The sequence below is a fragment of the Gopherus evgoodei genome, chromosome 24 (genome assembly GCF_007399415.2).
Source record: "Gopherus evgoodei ecotype Sinaloan lineage chromosome 24, rGopEvg1_v1.p, whole genome shotgun sequence".
In the NCBI taxonomy this organism is placed as follows: Eukaryota; Metazoa; Chordata; order Testudines; family Testudinidae; genus Gopherus; species Gopherus evgoodei.
Genome location: NC_044345.1, coordinates 11,448,343 through 11,468,039, shown reverse-complemented (window position 1 = coordinate 11,468,039; position 19,697 = coordinate 11,448,343). Strand labels below are relative to the sequence as shown.

General features: G+C 53.0%; 1 protein-coding gene across 1 annotated transcript; it reads left to right on the top strand.

Annotated features, from left to right (window-relative positions):
• Positions 1 to 291: 291 nt before the first annotated feature.
• On the top strand, positions 292 to 15,565 carry ACKR1 (atypical chemokine receptor 1 (Duffy blood group)). Its single transcript, XM_030541741.1, has 2 exons — positions 292 to 414; positions 12,439 to 15,565. The coding sequence occupies exons 1-2, from the start codon at positions 391 to 393 to the stop codon at positions 13,384 to 13,386; spliced, it is 972 nt and encodes a 323-aa protein (XP_030397601.1). The 5' UTR covers positions 292 to 390; the 3' UTR covers positions 13,387 to 15,565.
• Positions 15,566 to 19,697: the final 4,132 nt, after the last annotated feature.

Here is a 19,697-nt window from a genome sequence, read left to right as displayed (position 1 = left end):
GCTGGTGCTATGTGTAGTCTGAGATATGGAGTCAGTCGGGTCAGGTCTCTGGCATGCATTTGTCTCAGGGCCTGGAACATGTATATGAGTCATTCAGACAGGAAGCCTGGAAAAGAGATGCATTCCTTGGCATTGAGGACCCTGCCAGGATATCCAGTATATTGGTCCCCTCCACGAGTGTTTCCTGCCCAGAGGACTCCAGGCACTTACTGGCAGTGCGGCCTCCGCCTGTTTCCTTCACTCCGGGGGTTTCACGGGAGAAGAAAGTTTGTTTTTTAACATCCCAACTCTTATCTTGTAGCAGCAGCCTGTCCCCTCCCCTTGGACAGGCAGACAAAGGCAGAGAGAGCTCTCCGGTACCAACCACAATTCGCACAGCACGCAGACACCATGGGGAACTGCATCATCACTGTGGTGAGTCCAGGGGCTCCTTTGCCCACCTATGCTGTCCTCCTAGAATAGATTCGCTCCCATAGTGAAGGTGAGGGGTGAGAGCAAAGGCAGAGTGTGGAGTGGTGCAGGTGTAACCCACACGCCTCCTGGGTGTGGTGTCTGTCCCATCTAGTGGCACCAAGACCACTTAAAGAGAGAGTTAAATGAGCCTGCTCTACAGCCTTAGCTAACAGCCAGGTGGCTTTTAGCTCATGCGGTAGAAGCTCAGGCATTAAGCTCCAGAGTTCCCTGGTTCGATCTCGGCTGCTGACACAGGCACATGCTGGCCTAACACTCCTTGCTCCTGAGCACAGCTGGTCGGGGCTTTCTGACAAAACTGGTTTTCACTGGAAGATGGTGAGTCCTGGAAACAGAGACTTTCCTCAGCAATGTCTTGGTGTCTGTGAACCTGCCCAGGAAGGTTTCTCAGCTCAGAATGGAATTTCTGGTCAAAGCCAGACAGGATCTTGCCCCAGTTGCTGACAGCCCAGTGCTATGGGCACTCCCCTGGCCCACATCCGAACCTAGGCTATAGGAGCCTCTCTCCAGCCTGGCTGGCTGCGCTGTCCTGCTTAGTAGGAGTAATTAAGTCAATACTGACCCTGGGGTTAGGGTACTGAGGGGAGCCCCAGATTCAAGGCCCTGCACCAAGCCAGGCAGCACAGGGACATGATCCCAGGTCCTCCACGCTCCAGCAGAGCCGCTGAACCTCCGGACTATTGAATATTTGAAGGCTGCTCTCGCTTGCTCTCTGATTTTTCCAAGAAAACGTTGACAGGGCTTGGTGTCCAGCTTGGTGTGGAATGGGGAAAAAATTAGATCTTGACTCCCACGGGATGGGAAAGCATTTCCCCCGCAGCTCTCCTCCTGCCTCCCTCTTCACCTGCCAGTGCCAGGGGAGAGATTCCCTGTACCTATGATTTGTGCCAGGCGCTTTTCACTCACTCAGCTCCCTGCTCCAGTGGGACAAAGACCCAAACCAAAGAACACGCCAGCTCTCCGTTCAGGAAGGTGAAGGTACTGCAGGATTCCTTCCTTTAGGGAAAGTAACTCTAGAATCTCCTATTCAAGAGTCATTATTTCTGATGGCAATTTCCTCCAATAAAGTGAGGAGACTCTGAGTTTAGGGAGAATGCAGGTGAGACAAAAAGGAGTGACAGCTCTCCAAACATGGGACACGGGAGAGGGATGCTTCCTTGGGCTTCCCATGCTTCTCAATCCCAATCCCCAGCCATCTCAGTCCTGGGCCACTCCTAAACCATCAGGAGTGGATTCTGTGGGGATGAGCAGCAAATGGTGGTTTGGGAGTTTATCCAGAGGCATCACCTTGTGCTTCCCCTGCTCTTCCCGTCCAGCACAGGGGCTCAGTGGGTTGCAGTATCATTTGTACTTGTGAACTGAGCCCAGACAGCCAGCTGGTACATCACAGATCCCCCAACCCCTGCCTGATCCCATGGTCACTGCGTGGGCATCCTGTGGAGCAGACTGACCCTTGTCTGCAGAGCTAGAGATGGGAGCTGCTGTCTTTGGCTTGAGACTGGCTTTTGCAACCAGCTGTGCCCAGCATGGCTGGCTGGATGGTATCATGGCTGCATGAGCCATGGCACCTGTGAAGCATCCAGCACCAAGCCTGCCCGGCAGCTTGGCTGCAGCCTCCTCCTGGGCCCTGAGCCAAGCACTGTCTGTGATTTGCGAACTTCATCCCAGGAAAATGGCTTTGTAAAAATGATGATCAGCGCATTAGTTCTGAAAACACTGCTTCCTGTGCTGCTTCTCCTACACCCTGGGGGACAGGCAGAGGGGCCAGCTGGGCACAGGACTCGCTGCTTAACATGAAAGGGCATGTTCCTAGGCCCACACTCACCCCATCTCCAGGGCTGGCTTTGGTTCTACTCCCCTCGCCTGGATGCCAGCAGGGCCCCAGAGTCACAGACTAGACAGCTCTTCCCCCTGGGGCCAAGGACACAGAAACAAGCCCCAGAGAGCCATCTTGCTCTTCCCCAGGGTCCCTCCTTCCCCACCTGCTGCAGCTCCAGCCCATCCCTGGTTCTCACTGGCATTTCCTCCACCCCGTTATTATTTGCCCATCTCTTAGCTGGCCTTGCCTCTCTCTTCTCTCTGGCCCCACATTATCCCTGAGTCTCTGCTGAGCCTCCCCCATCTGTTCCTGACCCCAGGCCTCCCTGGCTGTTCCCCACATTCTCCCTCCTTTGCCTCATTTCACCCCTTCCCAGCCTCCAGAGTCCTCCCAACCCTTCCCTTCCACCTAAGCCCTCCTCCTCCATCCAGCCATCTCTGCTGCCCTGTGCTGGGGGCCTGCACAGGCTCTGTCTGCCCTGCAGCAGGGAGTGAGTCTCCCAGCTGGTCAGCAGGCTCATGCCAGCGGGGCGCGAGCTGTGCTCTGAACAGCAGTGGGCAGCTGCTGCAGTGGAGAGAAACGCAGTGGCGGCCTGTGCAATGCCCATGCTGCAGAGCAGCGGCTTTCAACCTTCTTTCATTTGTGGACCCCTACAAAGTTTTGAATGGATATCTGCACCCCCCGGGGCTCCGTGAGCCACAGCTTGGAAACCACTGCTTCAAAGGGACAAGACCATGGCATCCTAGGAGGGCAGAGCGGACGAGCCCTCCAGAGCGCCTCTAGCCCAGCCCCCAGCGCTGCGGCAGGACCAAGTGACCCTGGACCATCCCTGACAGAGGTTTATCCAGCCTGTTGCTAAAAACCTCTGGTGAGGGGGCTCCCTTGGGACTCTTTCCCAGAGTTTAACTCCCCTTAGTGTTAGAAAATTTTTCCTAACATCTGACCTCAATCTCCCCTGTTGCAGACTTAGCCCATTGCTTCTTGACCTACCTTCGGTAGTCATGGAGAACACTTGATCTCCCTCCCCTTTATAACAGCCTTAGTGTGTTTGAAGACTGTTATCAGGTCCCCCCTTAGCCTTCCTTCCTTAAGACTAAATAAACATGGCCAGTTTTTGAACCTTTCCTCATACATTCGGTTTTCTGAACCTTTTCGCATTTTTGTTCCTCTCCTTTGGACCCTCTTCAATTTCCATTTCTTGCCTGAAATGTGGTGCCCAGAACTGAACACCGTCCTCCAATGCCGAGTAGAGCGGGACAATGACCTCCCATGTCTTACACACATCACTTCTGTTAATACGCCCCAGAATGATATTCGCCTTTTTTGCAACTGCCTCACATTATTGACTTATTCGATTTGTGATCCACTATAACCCCAGATCCTTTTCAGGAGTACTGTCACTTAGCCAATTAATCCCCATTTCATAGTTGAGCATTTGATTTTTCCTTGCTCAGTGAAGTACTTTGCACTGATTTTCGTTGAATTTCATCTTGTTGATTTCAGACCAATTCTCCAATTTGTGAAGGTCCTTTCAAGTTCTGCTCCTGATTTCCATAGTGCTTGCAACCCCTTCCAGCATGCTGTCACATGCAAATTTTATAAGCACATCCTCCTCTCTGTTATCCAAGTCATTAATGAAAATATTGAAGGGTAATGGACCCAGAACTGACCCCTGCAGGACTCCACTAGAAATGTCCTCCCAATTTGACAGCAAACCATTGATAACTACTCTTTGAGCAAAGGGTTTTCAACTAGTTGTGCACCCACTTTCTGGTTATTTCACTTAGACCACATTTCCCTAGTTTGCTTTTGAGTAACGCTACGATTTAACCACAGGTATTCTCAGTAAAACTCATGGACAGGTCACAGGCAAAAGACAACATAAATATCTCTGATTGAACGTCGGGGGGGGGACCAGGGCGGCTCACAGCATCTGCAGCTGGCGGCGGGGGAAGCCCTGGCGTCCTGCTGCCACTCTGGCCACAACTGGTGGGGGAATAGCCCCGGGGGTCCCACTGCTGCTCCATCTGCTATGGGGGGGGAAGCCCCGGGGTCCCGCTCCAACTGCTTCCTGGGGGAAGCCCTGGGATGCCAGCCACTGCTCTGGCTGCCCCAGGTCCACTGCCAGAAGCCCCCGGGACCCTGCTCAGGCGGTCACCAGGGCCAGTCTCATCGGCCGCTGCTTGGGTGGTCCCTGGGGCCAGCTGCTTGGGGCTGGTGCTGCTGGCTGCGAGGCCGCCTAAGAGGCTGGCTGAAGAGCCGCTCCAGCAGCGGCTGGTGTGACTGTCTGCAAGGCCACCTGAGCAGCTGTCCCTGAGGCCAGCCACTCAGGCAGCCCTAGGTTCAGCCATCCTGGCTGCTGCAGAAGTCACAATCCATAACTTCTGCAATGTCCGTGGCAGACATGGAGCCCTACTTATGGGAATGTCAAAAGCCATACTAAAATCAAGATATAGCACATCCTGGCTTTTCTCCACTATCCGCTGGGCCAGTAACTTTGTCAAAGCAGGAAATTAAGTTGGTTTGGCATGATTTGTTTTTGATACATCCATGCTTGCTGTTCCTTTGAACCTTATTAGTCTCTAGGTGCTCACAAACAGTTTAATAATTTTTTCCAGGATCATAGAATCATTGAATCATAGAAGATTAGGGTTGGAAGGGACTCCAGGAGGTATCTAATCCAATCCCCTGCTCAAACCAGTACCAACCCCAACTAAATCATCCCAGCCAGGGCTTTGTCAAGCCTGACCTTAAAAACCTCTCAGGATGGAGATTCCACCACCTCCCTAGGGAACCCATTCCAGTCTTCACCACCCTTCTAGTGAAACAGTGTTTCCTAATATCCAACCTAGACCTCCCCCGCTGCTACTTGGGACCATTGCTCCTTGTTCTGTCATCTGCCACCACCACTAAGAACAGCCTAGCTCAGGGCTGGGCAAACTACAGCCCACGGGCCACATCTGGCCCATCAGACTATTTAATCCAGCCCTCAGCTCCCACCGGAGAGCGGGGTCTGGGGCATGTCCTGCTCCCATGCTCCAGCCGGGGAGTGGGGTCAAGGGCTTGCCTCGCTCCAGGCAGCTCCCAGGAAGCAGGTGGCATGACCCCCCTCCGGCTCCTATGTAGTAAGCCAAGGGCACAACCCTGTGTGCTGCCCCATCTGCAGATGCTGCCCCCACAGCTCCCTTTGGCTGGGGTTCCTGGCTAATGAGAGCTGCAGGGGCGGTGCCTGCGGATGGGGCAGCACGCAGAGTCACCTGGCCACGCCTTGCAGCTGGAGGGGAGACATGCTTCCAGGAGCTGCTTGCAGTAAACACCACCTGGAGCCTGCACCCCTGAGCCCCCCCACCTGTGCCCTAATCCCTTGCCACAGCCCTGATCCCTCTCCCACCCTCCGAACCCCTCAGTCTCAGCCCAGAGGCTCCCTTGGACCTCAAGGGCCCCAGCCCCACCCCCAGCCAGAGCCCTCACCCCCCTCCCATGCCCCAACAGCTTGCCCCATCCCTGATCCCCCTCCTGCCCTCCAAACCCATTGGTCCCAGCCCAGAGCACCCTCCTGCACTCCAAACCCTTCATCTCCAGCCTCATCCCAGAGCCTGCACCACCAGCCTGGCTCCTCACCCCTCCCGCATACCCTAACCTTCTGTCCAATCCTTGATCCCTCTCCCGCACTCCGGACCCCTCAGTCCCAGCCTGGAACCCCCTCCTGCACTCCAAACCCTGAGAAATGGGAAACCATGGCAAAGACTGAGGCCTGGCTCCCACACACTAGTCCTCGGTCAGGCCACCAGACTGGGCCCGTGATCCCCCGACAACCACGTGTAGCACCAGCGCAGAGGGGCTGTTTTCAGGAATGTCCCATTCCAGTCTGGACTTGTCTGAAGGGCTTTTGGTGGTGAGATCCCTGCCCTGGGCTCTCTAACACCCTATATTCAGAGACACTCCAAACAGCCAAAGTCAGACCCAGTTCTGGGTGACCCCCGGCTGCCTTGCTCTCCGCAGTGCCAGGCATTGCTAGCCATCCTGTGCTTCACTGCTGAGCTGTTCTGTTCCTATCTCAAATGCCCTCAGCAATCCCGTCTGATGGGTGACGCCCAGACGGGGCCACTTCTGAGGGGAATCTTCCTCTAGGATTTCCCCCACTGGCTGTTGGGCTGAGCCCAGCATCCTGCCAAGAAGGGCTCACTTTGTGTTCGGAAATGAGGCCATTTGTTCCCACTGTGGATGATGAGAGGGTCCCTGCCAGGCCATTGTTCTTGTCTTGTGTCACAGGTCATAAATCACAGGCCAATTAGGTAGAGGCAAGGGGAACTCCTGATTGCATGGCTGTCTTCCTGCCTGCAGCCGTTCTGCTGCACCAGCTGGCCCTGTTAGGGCGGAGGGACCTGGGGAACTGGGTGGAGGAGGTGACTCCAGCTCCCAGGGGCCATGTCGAATCACCACACTAAGTGTTAACGTTGTGAGGTGCCCAGAGAGCACAACACTGGCAATTTGTGCTGTAAGAAAATGGAGTCTCCTGGCAGCACTCTATGACTGTCCACACAGCCTGTGCCACTGGAGTGCAGTGAAAGCCAGTTTGCTCCTAGATCCAACAGCACCATCTACAGGTTTCACACTCTACAGTTAAAAAATCTTTCTAAAAACAAAGAAAATTATCACACAAAAACTCTGTAACAATGGAGTTAAGTTCTAGACAAACATCTGTTAAGTGAAAACGCCACTCCTCATGCTCTTATTAGGTTGGATATTAGGAAACACTTCTTCCCTAGGAGGGTGGGGAAGCACTGGAATGGGTTACCTAGGGAGGTGGTGGAATCTCCATCCTTAGAGGTTTTTAAGGTCAGGCTTGACAAAGTCCTGGCTGGGATGATTTAGTTTGGGATTGGTCCTGCTTTAAGCAGGGGGTTGGATTAGAAAACCTCCTGTGGTCCCTTCCAATCCCGATATTCTATGATTCTATGATTCTACCATTACAGTAACACAAATTGGTGTTGAATTAGGGTTAAAAAACAGACATTGCTGCCCCACTCAGTTGGTGATTTCATGGGCTCTAAGGTGATGTAGAGACCGGTGTCAATGACTGTCCATCACTGACTCAAGGAGGATCCAGACTATGTCACAAAACATCAGCTCAGTGAAACTGTCCCAGCCGCTGCCTGCCAGAGCTCAGCTTGCAATGGGATGTTAGGAAGAGGCCATTTCTAGGCCTCATTTCCTATATGTAATGAAAGGGATTTATAGCTGTTACCTCCAGTCGAGTGTAGCCAAGAGACACCTTTTCCTCACCTAGCATCAGACGCCAGGTGATCACTGCTTGTTTCATAGTGTTTGTCTGCCCCTCTGTCCCTCACACCAGCTTCCCCTCTCCTGGCCTGTGCCAGCAGGTAAGCCCCCAGGCCAAGCCCTCTCCACCTGCCACACAGAATGAATGTCACACTCAGATAACAAACTTGCTTAAGACACAGCGATGGTTGTAAATAAACTCTATTAATTCTAAGCAGCCTGGCTACGAGACAGTGGCTATAATAATAAATGTTGGCAAGGCAGCTTTGTCTCAGTCACAGCTACAGTTCTGCCCGGGGCCCAGCCTGGCCTCAGCCTACAAAGCAGCAGCCTTCTCCTGAACCCATCAGCCTTTCTAGTGTGGGCCATTCCCCCCTTTCCCCCCCGCACCCCCCACACAGCCCAGGGCTCATCCTCCAGCTCAGCCTCTCATTAGGAGCACAAATGTCTTGCCTTAGACCAGAGATTCAACCCTCTCACCCCACCCCCCAGCCTATCCCAGCTACCCAGCATGGCCCACTGGCTACAACATCTCACACTCCTGACAACGTCCAGCCCAGAAGCCCCACCCTCTGCTCTGACCACAGAGACCTCTCCCACTCCGCCACTCTCATTAGACAGCTTGGAGATCTCCACACTGCCCCTTGCCTAGTCCAGATACAGGCCCTTGGCTGTCTCCCCCCAGCCCATTCCACACTTCTCCAGAGGGTGATGTTCAGAGGTGAGGTGCAAGGGGCTGTGACTTACGCTCCCTGGCCCTCAGCTCCTCACTGTGGCACTGAATGGGTGTAAATGCAGGCAGAAGTAGGGTTACCAGATAGCAAGTATGAAGAATCAGGACAGGGGCGGGGAGGAGTAACAGAGTCCTATCTAAGACAAAGCCCCTTATATCCAGACGTCTGATCACCCTGCACAGAAAACAGCTCCTTGCATTGACTCAGGCACCATCCAACCTTCTTACCAAGGAGAAAAGGGGACCTCGCTGGAGTAGGTCACAATGCAAGCTGGTTAGATTGAGAGGGCCATGGTCAGAGGTGATGTGGAAGCAGAGGGGCATGGGAGTGGCAGACTAGGAGTTGGGTGATGTGCTGAAGGGGCTGAGAGAAAGGGTAAGTTACATCAGACTGGATTCATCTTTGAACTTGTCCCCATGCCTACACGTGGTCTAGATGGGACGCTGCTTATTCGCACAGCTGGGTGCTGTCAAAAACCGCAGTCCAAAAGCATGACACTGCGGTGATTAATGAAACAGAAGGTACTAGAACGTGTGACTGCACCTTTCAAGTCAGGACTGCCCATGTCCACACAAACACAATTATTTTGTGTGAATATTGCAGGAGAAAATTGAATGCAAAGGCGACTATAAACAGCCAATAAACCTGGCTCCTAGTGATTGAATGCAAAGGTGACTATAAAGAGCCAATAAATCTGGCTCTGAGCTAGTGACTGAATGCAAAGGCGACTACAAACAGCCAATAAATCTGGCTTCCAGTGGTTTATGCCCTGGTATCTGCAGACAGTGTTTTTGAATGTGGAGTCCATATATGCAGCCAGGGGGAAAAGTGTCTGTGGAAAAGGGGATAGGAAAAGGGTCAGCCTGGCCTGAAACTGAAGACCTGGGAGCATCCCAGTGGACTGGCACAAAAGCCAGTAAGAAGGACACACTGAGAGAACAGGGATTTGTGACCTTCTGGAGGCTAAAAGGAATCAGAGACAGAAGCTGTGTGAGAGTTAAACAAATATGAAGACTTCCTCCTGGCGTGGCAATCTGTGAGAGACCTAGAGGGATGGAGCTGCAGGGCCAGGTGGGACATTTCAGGGGGGCCCATGGGGGCTCCTTCAGGCAGGCCACCAAGCGATGCAGCTTCATACAGAGAAACATCTCGCTATGAAACAACCCTGTTTGTGTCTGAGCAGGACAGCCAGGTAGATGTGGCATAACTGAGGAGTCGAACTCCACCCCACGGCAGCTGGAATCAGACTCTCACAGGGTTGCCAATTCCACATAGCAGGAAGTCACCAGACAAACCCTGAAAAGTTGCTAGATGTAGCTGTTTAAGCACTTAAAAGAGTAAAAAATGTCACTAAACAAAATGGCCAGAGAATCAGAGAATTCAACAGAGAATATATATATATATATATATATATATATATATATATATTCATTCACAAGCAGTTCAACAGTGTTAACAAAATCCATTCTGTGCTCTTCTTACTACATTCTGCTGCACACCAAGTCAATGTCATTATGTCTCAATTGAGCATGTCCTAAGAAGGAATCGCATCCAGGGCTTCTTGGGCTGAGAGCACTGTAATGTGAAGGGTGAGGAAAAGAAGTTTGTGGAGGCTAGTTAAATGCTTTCCTAAAGCCAGGCGTGCTTTGGAGAGAGCAGCACATTAGCCTGGGCTTGTTTTTACCCAAATGTTCTTTCTCGATGCTCCACAGTAGGTAACACACCCTGTCATGCAGGGAAAGCCCAGCTAATGAAGCGGGCTGGGTGGGGGAGGCAGTTTAGCTGGCAAGGAGAGGTGCATGGATGGAAGATGGGGCGGGGTGAGACAGGGCCACATGCCCCAATGGGATGGGGGGCACCGTGCCTCCAGGGATGAAGCTTTACTACAGGATCTGAATGTCACTGTAATTGGCAGTGAAAGTCACTAGATTTGTCACTGGTCACTTTGATGCTTATTTTCTTGCTAGGGAAACCAAAAAGTCACTAAATCTAGTGACAAAGTTGCTAAGTTGGCAACACTCAGATGTGGCAAATGAATGTGAGGAAGCTCTCTCTGAGCCATCAGTGCAGAATTGGTCAGAGACCAAGACATAGGAGTGCAGCCTTTAAAACTCCTTGTCCAAACACAATGGCACAGACCAGAGGGTTCCACAGGCTGAATTGCGCAACACTTGGTGCTTACACATATGACCAGAGTGCTCGCTAGCAGCAGGAAGTGTTGCACAGTCTAGGCCTATGTCTGTGCAACCAACGACCTGCTCAATGGAGCTGAGATCTCCGGGATGGAGCACCTGTAAAGTAGAGTTTGTTGGGAATATACTGGTGCAATGATTTTCTGGCAGAATATGCAGTTTCCACAAAAATTGAAATTCTCTGCAGGAAAATTTTGATTGTTTTGAAAAATTTCAATTTTCTGTCGCGTAAACTGAAATGCGATAGTTCATTGCAGGTCGTTCTGAGCCAAATTGGAATGTTTCATTGATTTAAATGGCCCAATAAACTGTTTCCCTCTGTCGTTGTTGCCTTATGGGTAGAGCTCTACCAAATTCACAGCCATGACAAATGTGCCACATACCGTGAAATCTGGTCTCCCCTGTGAAATCTGGTCTTTTGTATGATTTCACGGGGGACACCAGCATTTCTCAAATTGAGGGTCCTGACCTACAAGGGCATTGCAGGCAGGTCATAAGGTTATTTTAGAGGTGGGGGGTGGGGTCACAGTATTGCAACCCTTACTTCTGCACTGCATTCAGAGCTAGGCAGCCAGAGAGTGGCAGCTGTTGGAAGGGGACCCAGCTCTGAAGGCAGCATCCTGGCAGCAGCAGTGCAGAAGTACAAGTGGCAATACCATATCAGACCACCCTTACTTCTGCACTGCTGCCTTCAGTGTACCAGAGAGTGACGGCTGCTGGCTGAGGGCCCAGCACTGCAGAAGTAAGGGTGGCTATACCATGCCAGGCCATCCTTTCTTTTGTGCTGCAGCTGGTGGCAGCTCTGCCTTCAGAGCTGGGCTCTAGGCCAGTGGCTGCTGTTCTCTAGCTGCCCAGCTCTGAAGGCTGCACCGTCACCAGCAGCAGCACAGAAGTAAGAGTATCAGTTCTGCAACCCCCCCACCCCACAATAACCTTGCAATTTCCACCTCCCCACACACAACTAGTTTTTGGGTCAGGACCCCTAAAATACAACACTGTGAAATTTCAGATTTAAATAGCTGAAATAATGAAATTTACAATTTTTAAAATCCTATGACCATGAAATTGACTAAAATAAATGGTAAATTTGGTAGGGCCTTACTTATGGGAGCTGTAGTCCTGGCCCCCATTCTCTTCTATGAGCCAGGCTCCCTGGAGGACTACATTTCCCATAAGGCAATGTGACTGAGCTGCACGGTGCATCATGGGAATCACATGATTCAGGTTCATTACCGAAAATGTCGTTGGGTCAAGGGAGAATGGCAGTATCAGGCTGCTGAACTCAACTCCCATAATGCAATGTGTCACTATGGGAAAGTACAGTTTAATGTTTCAATGAAGTGTTTAGATTTCAGGAATATTAAATTGTTTTATTTTGACTGTATGTGTTGAAAGAAAACATTGCCATATTTTGGAACTGAAATTTTTCAGAAAGTCTGTTCCATGGAAAATGTCATTGTTTTTGCCTCCTTTGAGGTTGTGGGGAATGTGGGGATGGTGTAAAGTGAGCCTGGAGGTGGAGGGACCTGGTACTGCATCAGTAAGCTCACCTGAGCAGAACCATCACCCCAGCAAAAGGCACCACCCAGCTCAGCAGCACTACCCAGCCCAATGCCTACAGCCACATGGCCTGATAAACTCTGAGACGGCAGGGGAGGGGGAGAGAGTAATCAACTCCCACACTGGCCTCATGTCCGAAGAATGATACCTCCCTCCAGCACCCGGCATGTAAACGCTGGTACCTACAGGGCTCCCTGAGGTCCAGAAAACCCCATCCTCCATTACCCAATAGGTGAATTCCTGGGATTTGTATCAGGACCTGGTGGCCAAGGAATGCACCCAGTGAGTGAACCCCTGGGGTACACAGAGCAGCCCAGTGGTCAAGGAATACCTGCCAGGTGGGGCACAGGCTGAACTACCTGATGTTTCTCTTTTCCAGTCCAGCCACCTGGAACTAAACATGAGCGATTACAACTTTGAGGACATGATGGTGAATTACTCCTCTGACTATGACGTTTATGAGATCTTGGCCTCTGCACCCTGCCAGAGTGGCTACTGTTCATTCTTTCGCAGCTATGCCTTCAACTTCCTGGTTGCAGTCTGTGCCCTGGGCCTGTTGAGTAACCTGGCCCTGGTGGTGGCCTTGACCACCTGCCGGAGTATTTGGGGCTGGCCCCCTGGCAGAGCCTCCTTGTTCCAGCTGACGCTTGGCACCACCATCTTCACGGCCATGCTGCCATTTTTTGCTGCAGGCATCAGCCAAGGTTGGGTCATTGGTGACGGGCTCTGCAAGATGGTGTACATGCTGTGGCATGGGATTCTCTTCGCTGAAGGGCTGCTGGTAGCTGCTGGTGCATGCAGTGCCATGTGGGGCAAATGGGTTCCCAGACAGCACCACTGGTGCGTGGCCGTGGCTCTCTGGGTGGCAGCTGTCCTCCTGGCAGTGCCAGCTGCCTTGCTGAGTGGGACAGAGGGGCACCCGCAGGAGCTGTGTATGATGAGGGACATGCACGGGTGGCACCTGGCCCACGTCACATCCTGCCTGGTTGTTTTCATTCTGTTTCCTGCCGCACTGGGTGTAGCCAAGGCAATGCTGACGTGGCGCAGGAGTGGCTCGCAGCTCCGGGTTGGGGTGACATGTCTGTTCTTCCTTCTCTGGGTGCCATACGGAACAGCCCTGCTCCTGGACTTACTGGTGCGGAGGCAGCTGCTCTACACCAGCTGCCATTTCTATGAGCTTCTTGACTTCTTCCTGGGGCTGTCAGAGGGCCTCGGTGTGCTGCACTGCTGCCTCGGGCCCTTGCTGCTTCTCGGAGCAGGGCTGTATCACCAAAGGACCCATGCTGACCCAGGCCCTCTCCTCACACACAGCATGTGCCAGGGCTAATATTGCCAACCCCAAATGTTCAAAAAGCATGAGTCAGGCTCACCAAAAATCATGAGATTGGCTTTAAAATTCTGTGAGTCTCTAAAAATAATATCGGGGTGCTTTTTATTTGCCTTCTGCTTTTTTAGCCTTTAGTGTGCACGGGGGAAACATTTTAGCACTTTCTCTACAGCCATGAGGGCCAGAAACTGACTTTTTCTTTACGAATAAAGGCTGAAGTCATCATATCTCCACTTGGCTCCAGGAGCTGGGGCTTTCAGGAAACCAATAATTATCATGAGACTCATGACAAACTCATAAGAGTTGGCAACATAGGGGGCAGGGCTGCCCAGGTACACTCCAGCTGGTGTTCTGCATGTCCATGTAGGTGCCCACGCTGCAGTGCCTGAGCTCAACTTGCCATTTCTGGCACTTTGTGTCATCATTTTCATCCAGGCAGAGCAGCTGCATCCCACTTTCCACTGGTGGAAATGACAGCACAAGGTGCTGGGGGGTCAGGGAGAAGGCAGACCCCCGTCTCTCTGCCCGGGTCTGTGAAAGCAGCATTCACAGCCCTGGGGCTGAGTTGGCCGAGCTCCCTTGCTCACCTGAGCTTCCTGCCACCAACTAAAGCAGGAGAAGGTGAGTGAGGTATTATCTTTAATTGGACCAACTTCTGCTGGTGAGAGAGACAAGCTCTTGAGCTGCATGGAGCTCTGAGAACCTGTCCCAGACCTGGGCTCTGTGCAGCTCGAAAGCTTGGCTCTCACCAATAGACATTGGTCCAATCAAAGATGTTACCCAACCCACCTCGTCTCTGTCATATCCTGAGACCAATGTGGCTGCAGCAACCTGCAGCCAATGGACAGGGCCTCTTCACTGCAGAGTTAACTCAAGTTATAACAGGAGCGCTACCCCTCACTCCCCTCCCATCCACACACAAACCCTCACTCGAGTGTGTTGCTTTTAACTGGAGCTGGCTGGGCCATCGGGGGTACAGGCGACAGCTTGGGCGAGCACAACTCGTCAGCAGCTAACACAACCACTCTAGTGTGGAAGCAGGCTAGCTCCACTTGAGTGCTGCTAATCCTCCAGTGCCTTCCTACAGTTCCCCCGTGGCCTCAGCAAGGACAGACAAGTTCTCTCCTAGTTCATTGGGAAAGAATCCATAGAGCGGCTCAGCTCATGCAACACTAAGAACTAGGGGACGTGCCCCCAGGAGCCATAGTGCCTCACATGAGCCAGGGCAGCACCAGTGTGGACACAGCAGCTGGAGGATTATTGCATAGCAGGGCTGCTCTCACATGGGCTGAGCTGACTCAGAAGGAGTCACCTGAGCATAGGGAGCTTGAGTTAACTGTGCCCTGAAGACAGACACTGAATCTCAACCTGGCCAAAACAGAACACTTAACCTGTCCCCCAAGCCCTCCCAGCACCCTGCTCTCTCGGTCCCCTGCCATCACCATCACTCCTGTAACCTGGGCATTGACTTTGACTTATCCTTCTCTCTAGACATCCATGCTGTGTCTGGATCATATCCCTCCTTCCAGCCTGGTGTGTCTAAGACCCAGCCTGTCCTTTGGCCACACAACTGTGTCTCTGGCCCAGACCCTCATCATCTCTCACCTTCATGACCACATCCTCCTCCTCCTCTTTGGCCTTGTCAAACCCCATCTTCCCCCTTAAACCCTTTCGAAAAGTTATTGCCAGATCATTGCCTGGCTCACTGGGCTCAGCAGGTCACACCCCTGTGCCTCCCTGTGCTGGTCCCCCCTCCTCCACAGCACTGAACACAAACAACATCAGCCCTTCCCAGCTATGGCCTGCCCAACTAACTCATCTTTTAGATGGCACTGAGCCATCGCCATTCCCCCCTTCCCCCCGGTAATGATGCAGCCTACAGCACCCATCACTTAGCTCATCCAAGAAGCACCTTCTCACTCCCTCCCACACCTGCCCTTATGCCATGGACAAGCAAAACCACCATGTTCTCGGCCTTAAACCTCTCCACGACCCAGCTAAGCCTGCTGCCTATGAAAGGCTGGATGGTGGCTGGGTGGCTGCTGGGCTATGACTGCTGCACTGTCCCTGTTCCCTGTGATCCTGGGTCTGTCTGTGTAACCGCTGTGACACTCTGTACCTTGGGGGAACACCCAGCACCCCCATGTTCATCCTTATAATATGATTGTGTGGTATCCAATGCAAAGTTTGTCATGTAAGGTGTCTTTGGAAGGCTCATGATGTACTGAATAATTAATGTTATAGTAATGTTATAGGTTGTAATTTCATGTATATAGTTATGAGGCCGAAAAATGTATCCTCATGGCTTAAAGCAAGCCCAGGCAAAAACTCTCTAAGAGCAGAGAGGCAGTTCACACCTCATCAAGGCACGTATGGGACAAACTCAGCCCAGTCTCACAGGAATAAAGGACACTGGTCAAGGCAGCAACAAAAGAATCTGATGGACTCTTGAGTGAGTCACTCCCTTTCCTTTGGTCAGTTTGGGACTGCGATGAGGTAATGCTCACCTGACTCTGAAGAGGGGAGGGCAAAGCCAAGAGGGAAGAAAGGACAAGATAAAAGGGAGAGACGTTTGCCATGCTTTTCCTCTCTTCCATCTCCGACTACAGACACCACACCAAGCGACTGAAGCACTAATCAAAGTGGACAGCCTGGCTGAAAGGCACCAGCCAGCCTGTGGTGAGAAGCATCTAAGTTTGCAAGGGCATTGAAAGTGTTAAGATCAGCTTAGAATGCATTTTGCTTTTATTTCATTTGACCAGATCCGACTTGTTATGTTTTGACTTATAATCACTTAAAATCTATCTTTGTAGTTAATAAATTAGTTTGCTTATTCTACCTGAAGCAGTGGGTTTTGTTTGAAGCGTGTCAGAAACTCCCCTTGGGATAACAAGCCTGGTACATATCAATTTCTTTGTTAAATTCATGAACTCATATAAGCTTGCAGCATTCAGAGGGCATAACTGGACACTGCAAGGCAGAGGTCCCTTGGGACCAGAGATATTGGCTAGTGTTATTCAGTTGCACAATTCAAGGAGCAGCTGACATGCCAGAAGCTGTGTGTGAACCGCCCAGGAGTGAGATTCTCACAGTGGAGCAGGGCGAGGCTGGCTCCCAGAGTCAAGGATTGGAGTGGCCTAGAAGATCACTGGTCCAGACAACACCAGAGGGGAATGTCACAACCTCCCTTGCCTCTCGTCATATACATCCATTGTAAGCTCTTTGGGGCAGCCCATAGTGTGCATGGTGACTAGCAGAATGGGGCCCCCATTCCTAACCATGCCTCTAGCTGCTCCTGCCATTCAAACAATAAATAATAATCTATTCCTGGTTCTGGCAGGGAAGTGTTGTCTAGTAGTTCCAGACAGAGTAGCCAAGCACACAGTTGTGGCAAATCCCTTCTGAATGGCAGTGAGGCTGAGGCTTGGACTTGCTGTATTCTTGACCTGGGGTCTATGCCCAACTCTGCCAGAGGTTACCAGCTCTGTAAAATAGTTGCCTCCCTCACGGAGAGGGCTCCGAGGCCTTGCTCAGTTGTAGAATACACAGAGATGCTCACGGCAGCCAGTAGGTCTCCAGACTCCCATCTCAGTGCATCTTCCCCTGGGCCCCCGGGTGCTGAGCAGTGGCGGTGCTCTCCCCAGATATGTGGGGGAAGGAGGGGGGGCAACGAGTGTTAGGGAGGAAGGGTGGGGTGAAGCGGTGGGGTGGGAGGTGAGAGGACAGAGTGGAAGAGGTCCGGTGGGGCAGACAACCAGGGAAAGGAGCTATGGAACCAGGAACCCCAACCCAGGGCTGCCATTGTCAAAGCTGGGTGAACACTATGTGGGATGTGGCCAAGGAATAAGGTGGGGAAGAGAAGGAGAGAACTTACCCTGCTGGGAGCTCCAGTGGGGTGCAGCCTCCTGGGGCTGTGGGGAAGGGTCTAAGAGTACAGTGCTCCCCAGGGTGAGACCTCACGGGGCTGTGTGCAGGGGTCTTTGGGTACAATGCCTCCCCCCGCAACCCCAGGGTGAGACCTCACTGGGCTGGGTGCAGGGGTCTAAGAGTACAGTGCTCCCCAGGGTGAGACCTCACGGGGCTGTGTGCAGGGATCTATGAGTACAATGCCCTTCCCCCCTCCCCCCAGGATGAGACCTTATGGGGCTGTGTGCAGGGATCTATGAGTACAATGCCCTCCCCCCTGCCCCCCCAGGGTGAGACCTCATGGGTCTGTGTGCAGGGATCTATGAGTACAATGCCCTCCCCCCCCTGTCCCCCAGGGAGAGACTTCACTGGGCTGTGTGCAGGGGTCTAAGAGTACAGTGCTCCCCAGGGTGAGACCTCACGGGGCTGTGTGCAGGGGTCTATGGGTACAATGCCTCCCCCCCCCCCCGCAATCCCAGGGTGAGACCTCATAGAGCTGTGTGCAAGGGTCTATGAGTACAATGACCTCCCCCCCTGCCCATTGGGGTTGTGTGCAATTGGAGATTGGGCAGAGCTGTGTAAACACCCTAGCCCAGACCAGGTTCCAGTGACGGGCAGGACTCTGGATTCCCTGGTTGAAGCATCTCTGGGCTGTGTACGGCAGGAGGTCAGATGGGGGTGAGCGGAATGGGACCTTCTGGCCCTACTTGGCACAGGCCTATGGAGGTGTCTGAGGGCCACACTGGGGAATTTATCCTGCTCCTGGCTCAGGAGGCCCTGCCCTAGGCCGCACCCCGGAATGCAGCTTCCAGGGACAACAACCATCTCTGGCCCATGCTATCCAGGTCGCTGCAAGCTGCAGTGACAGCTGGGGTCCCAGGGCTGCCTGGAGAGGTACAAGCTACAAGGGGCCAGGCCAGAGCACAGACTGAGAGCAGCCACTGGGTGCCACCCACCTGCGAGGCGCACTCCAGTTTACACCCGCACCGGAGCTGCTCCAGGCTGACCCAAATCTGCCTCAGCTCCTTGCACTGCTGATAGACACTTGGAAGAAGTGCCTGGTGTTCTCACTGCCCCAGCTGCTGTTGCTACTACCCCCTGCCCAGCTGCTACCCCTCTGCTACACCCTTTCCCAGATGTTACCCCACAGCTACACTCCTGCCCAGCTCTTACCCCTCTGTGACCCCCTTCCTAGCTGTTACCTCTCTGCTACCCCCCTGCCTAACTGTTACCTCTGCACTACCCCATGGCCCAGCTGTTACCCCTCTGCTACCCCCGTTCCTAGACGTTAACCCTCTGCTACCCTATGGCCCAGCTGTTACCTCTCCTCTACCCCACCCAGCTATTACCCCCTCTGTTGCCCCCTGCCCAGCTGTTACCCCTCTTCTATCCGACAGCCCAGCTGTTACTGCTCTGCTACTCCCTGCCCAGCTGTTACCCCATGGTCCAGCTGTTACCCCTCTGTTTCTCCCTACCCGAAGGGCCTGGAGCAGCTGGGTGCTCAGCAGGTGGGGAAAACCAGGCTCTTATCAGGGCACCCATTTGTGAAGATCTGGTTTTGCATGGAGCAGAACAGCCCGGAGACCTGTTAACCATCCCCACCAGCCTATGTGCACTGAGGCCCTTCCCTGGCTCCTCCAGCTCTGTCCTCAGCTGCCCCCAAGACCGGGCATTTGCCCTGACTCCAAACACATCTTGTCTACCCCTGCTGAGGCTGCTGGGCCTGACACTGAGCAGGGAAAGTGCCAGTGCTGTGCCAATTTACAGCGCAGCTAAAGCTTCAGCATCTCACAGGGAGAGGCAGGTGAAGATGCAAGAAGGCACCCAGCACTGGTCAGCAGCACCCTGGTGCTGAGCCCAGCCTCGCTGGGTCCTGCCCTGGGGTAACTGTGGCCATTCACCTTGTGCCAGGCTCCCTACAGCCCCATCCCTGGATGGCAGGGTGCACATGATTCTCTCAAAAGGCTGCATATTAAGCCTGCAATATGCAAATACAGCATGTAATGTGGCCTAACCGGAATTGCAGCTCGAAAGCTTCCTGTGCCTAGCTCACTAGGCTGTTAATGACAGCTCTGTGCATTTCAATATGTGCCATATTCCCATTCCTGATGCAGTGCTGGCCTCTCTCTGGCATGCCCCGCCAGCCAGCAGCTCTGTGTTCATCCTGACCCCAGCTGGCCTGGGCAGGCACCGAGGAGTCCAGGCGCTCTCCTCCTCCCCCAGCAAAGGCACCTGCTACCCTTGTGGGCTCAAACCAGGAAAGTGTGTGGGCTGGCTTTATTTATAGCCATGCCCCCCCTGTACTCTCCCCACCCCACCCCCCACACACTGCCCCTACCATGCAGCACAATGGCATCTGGGCTGGTATGACGGTGCCTGTCCCAAGAGCTGGCCGGAGCCAGAGC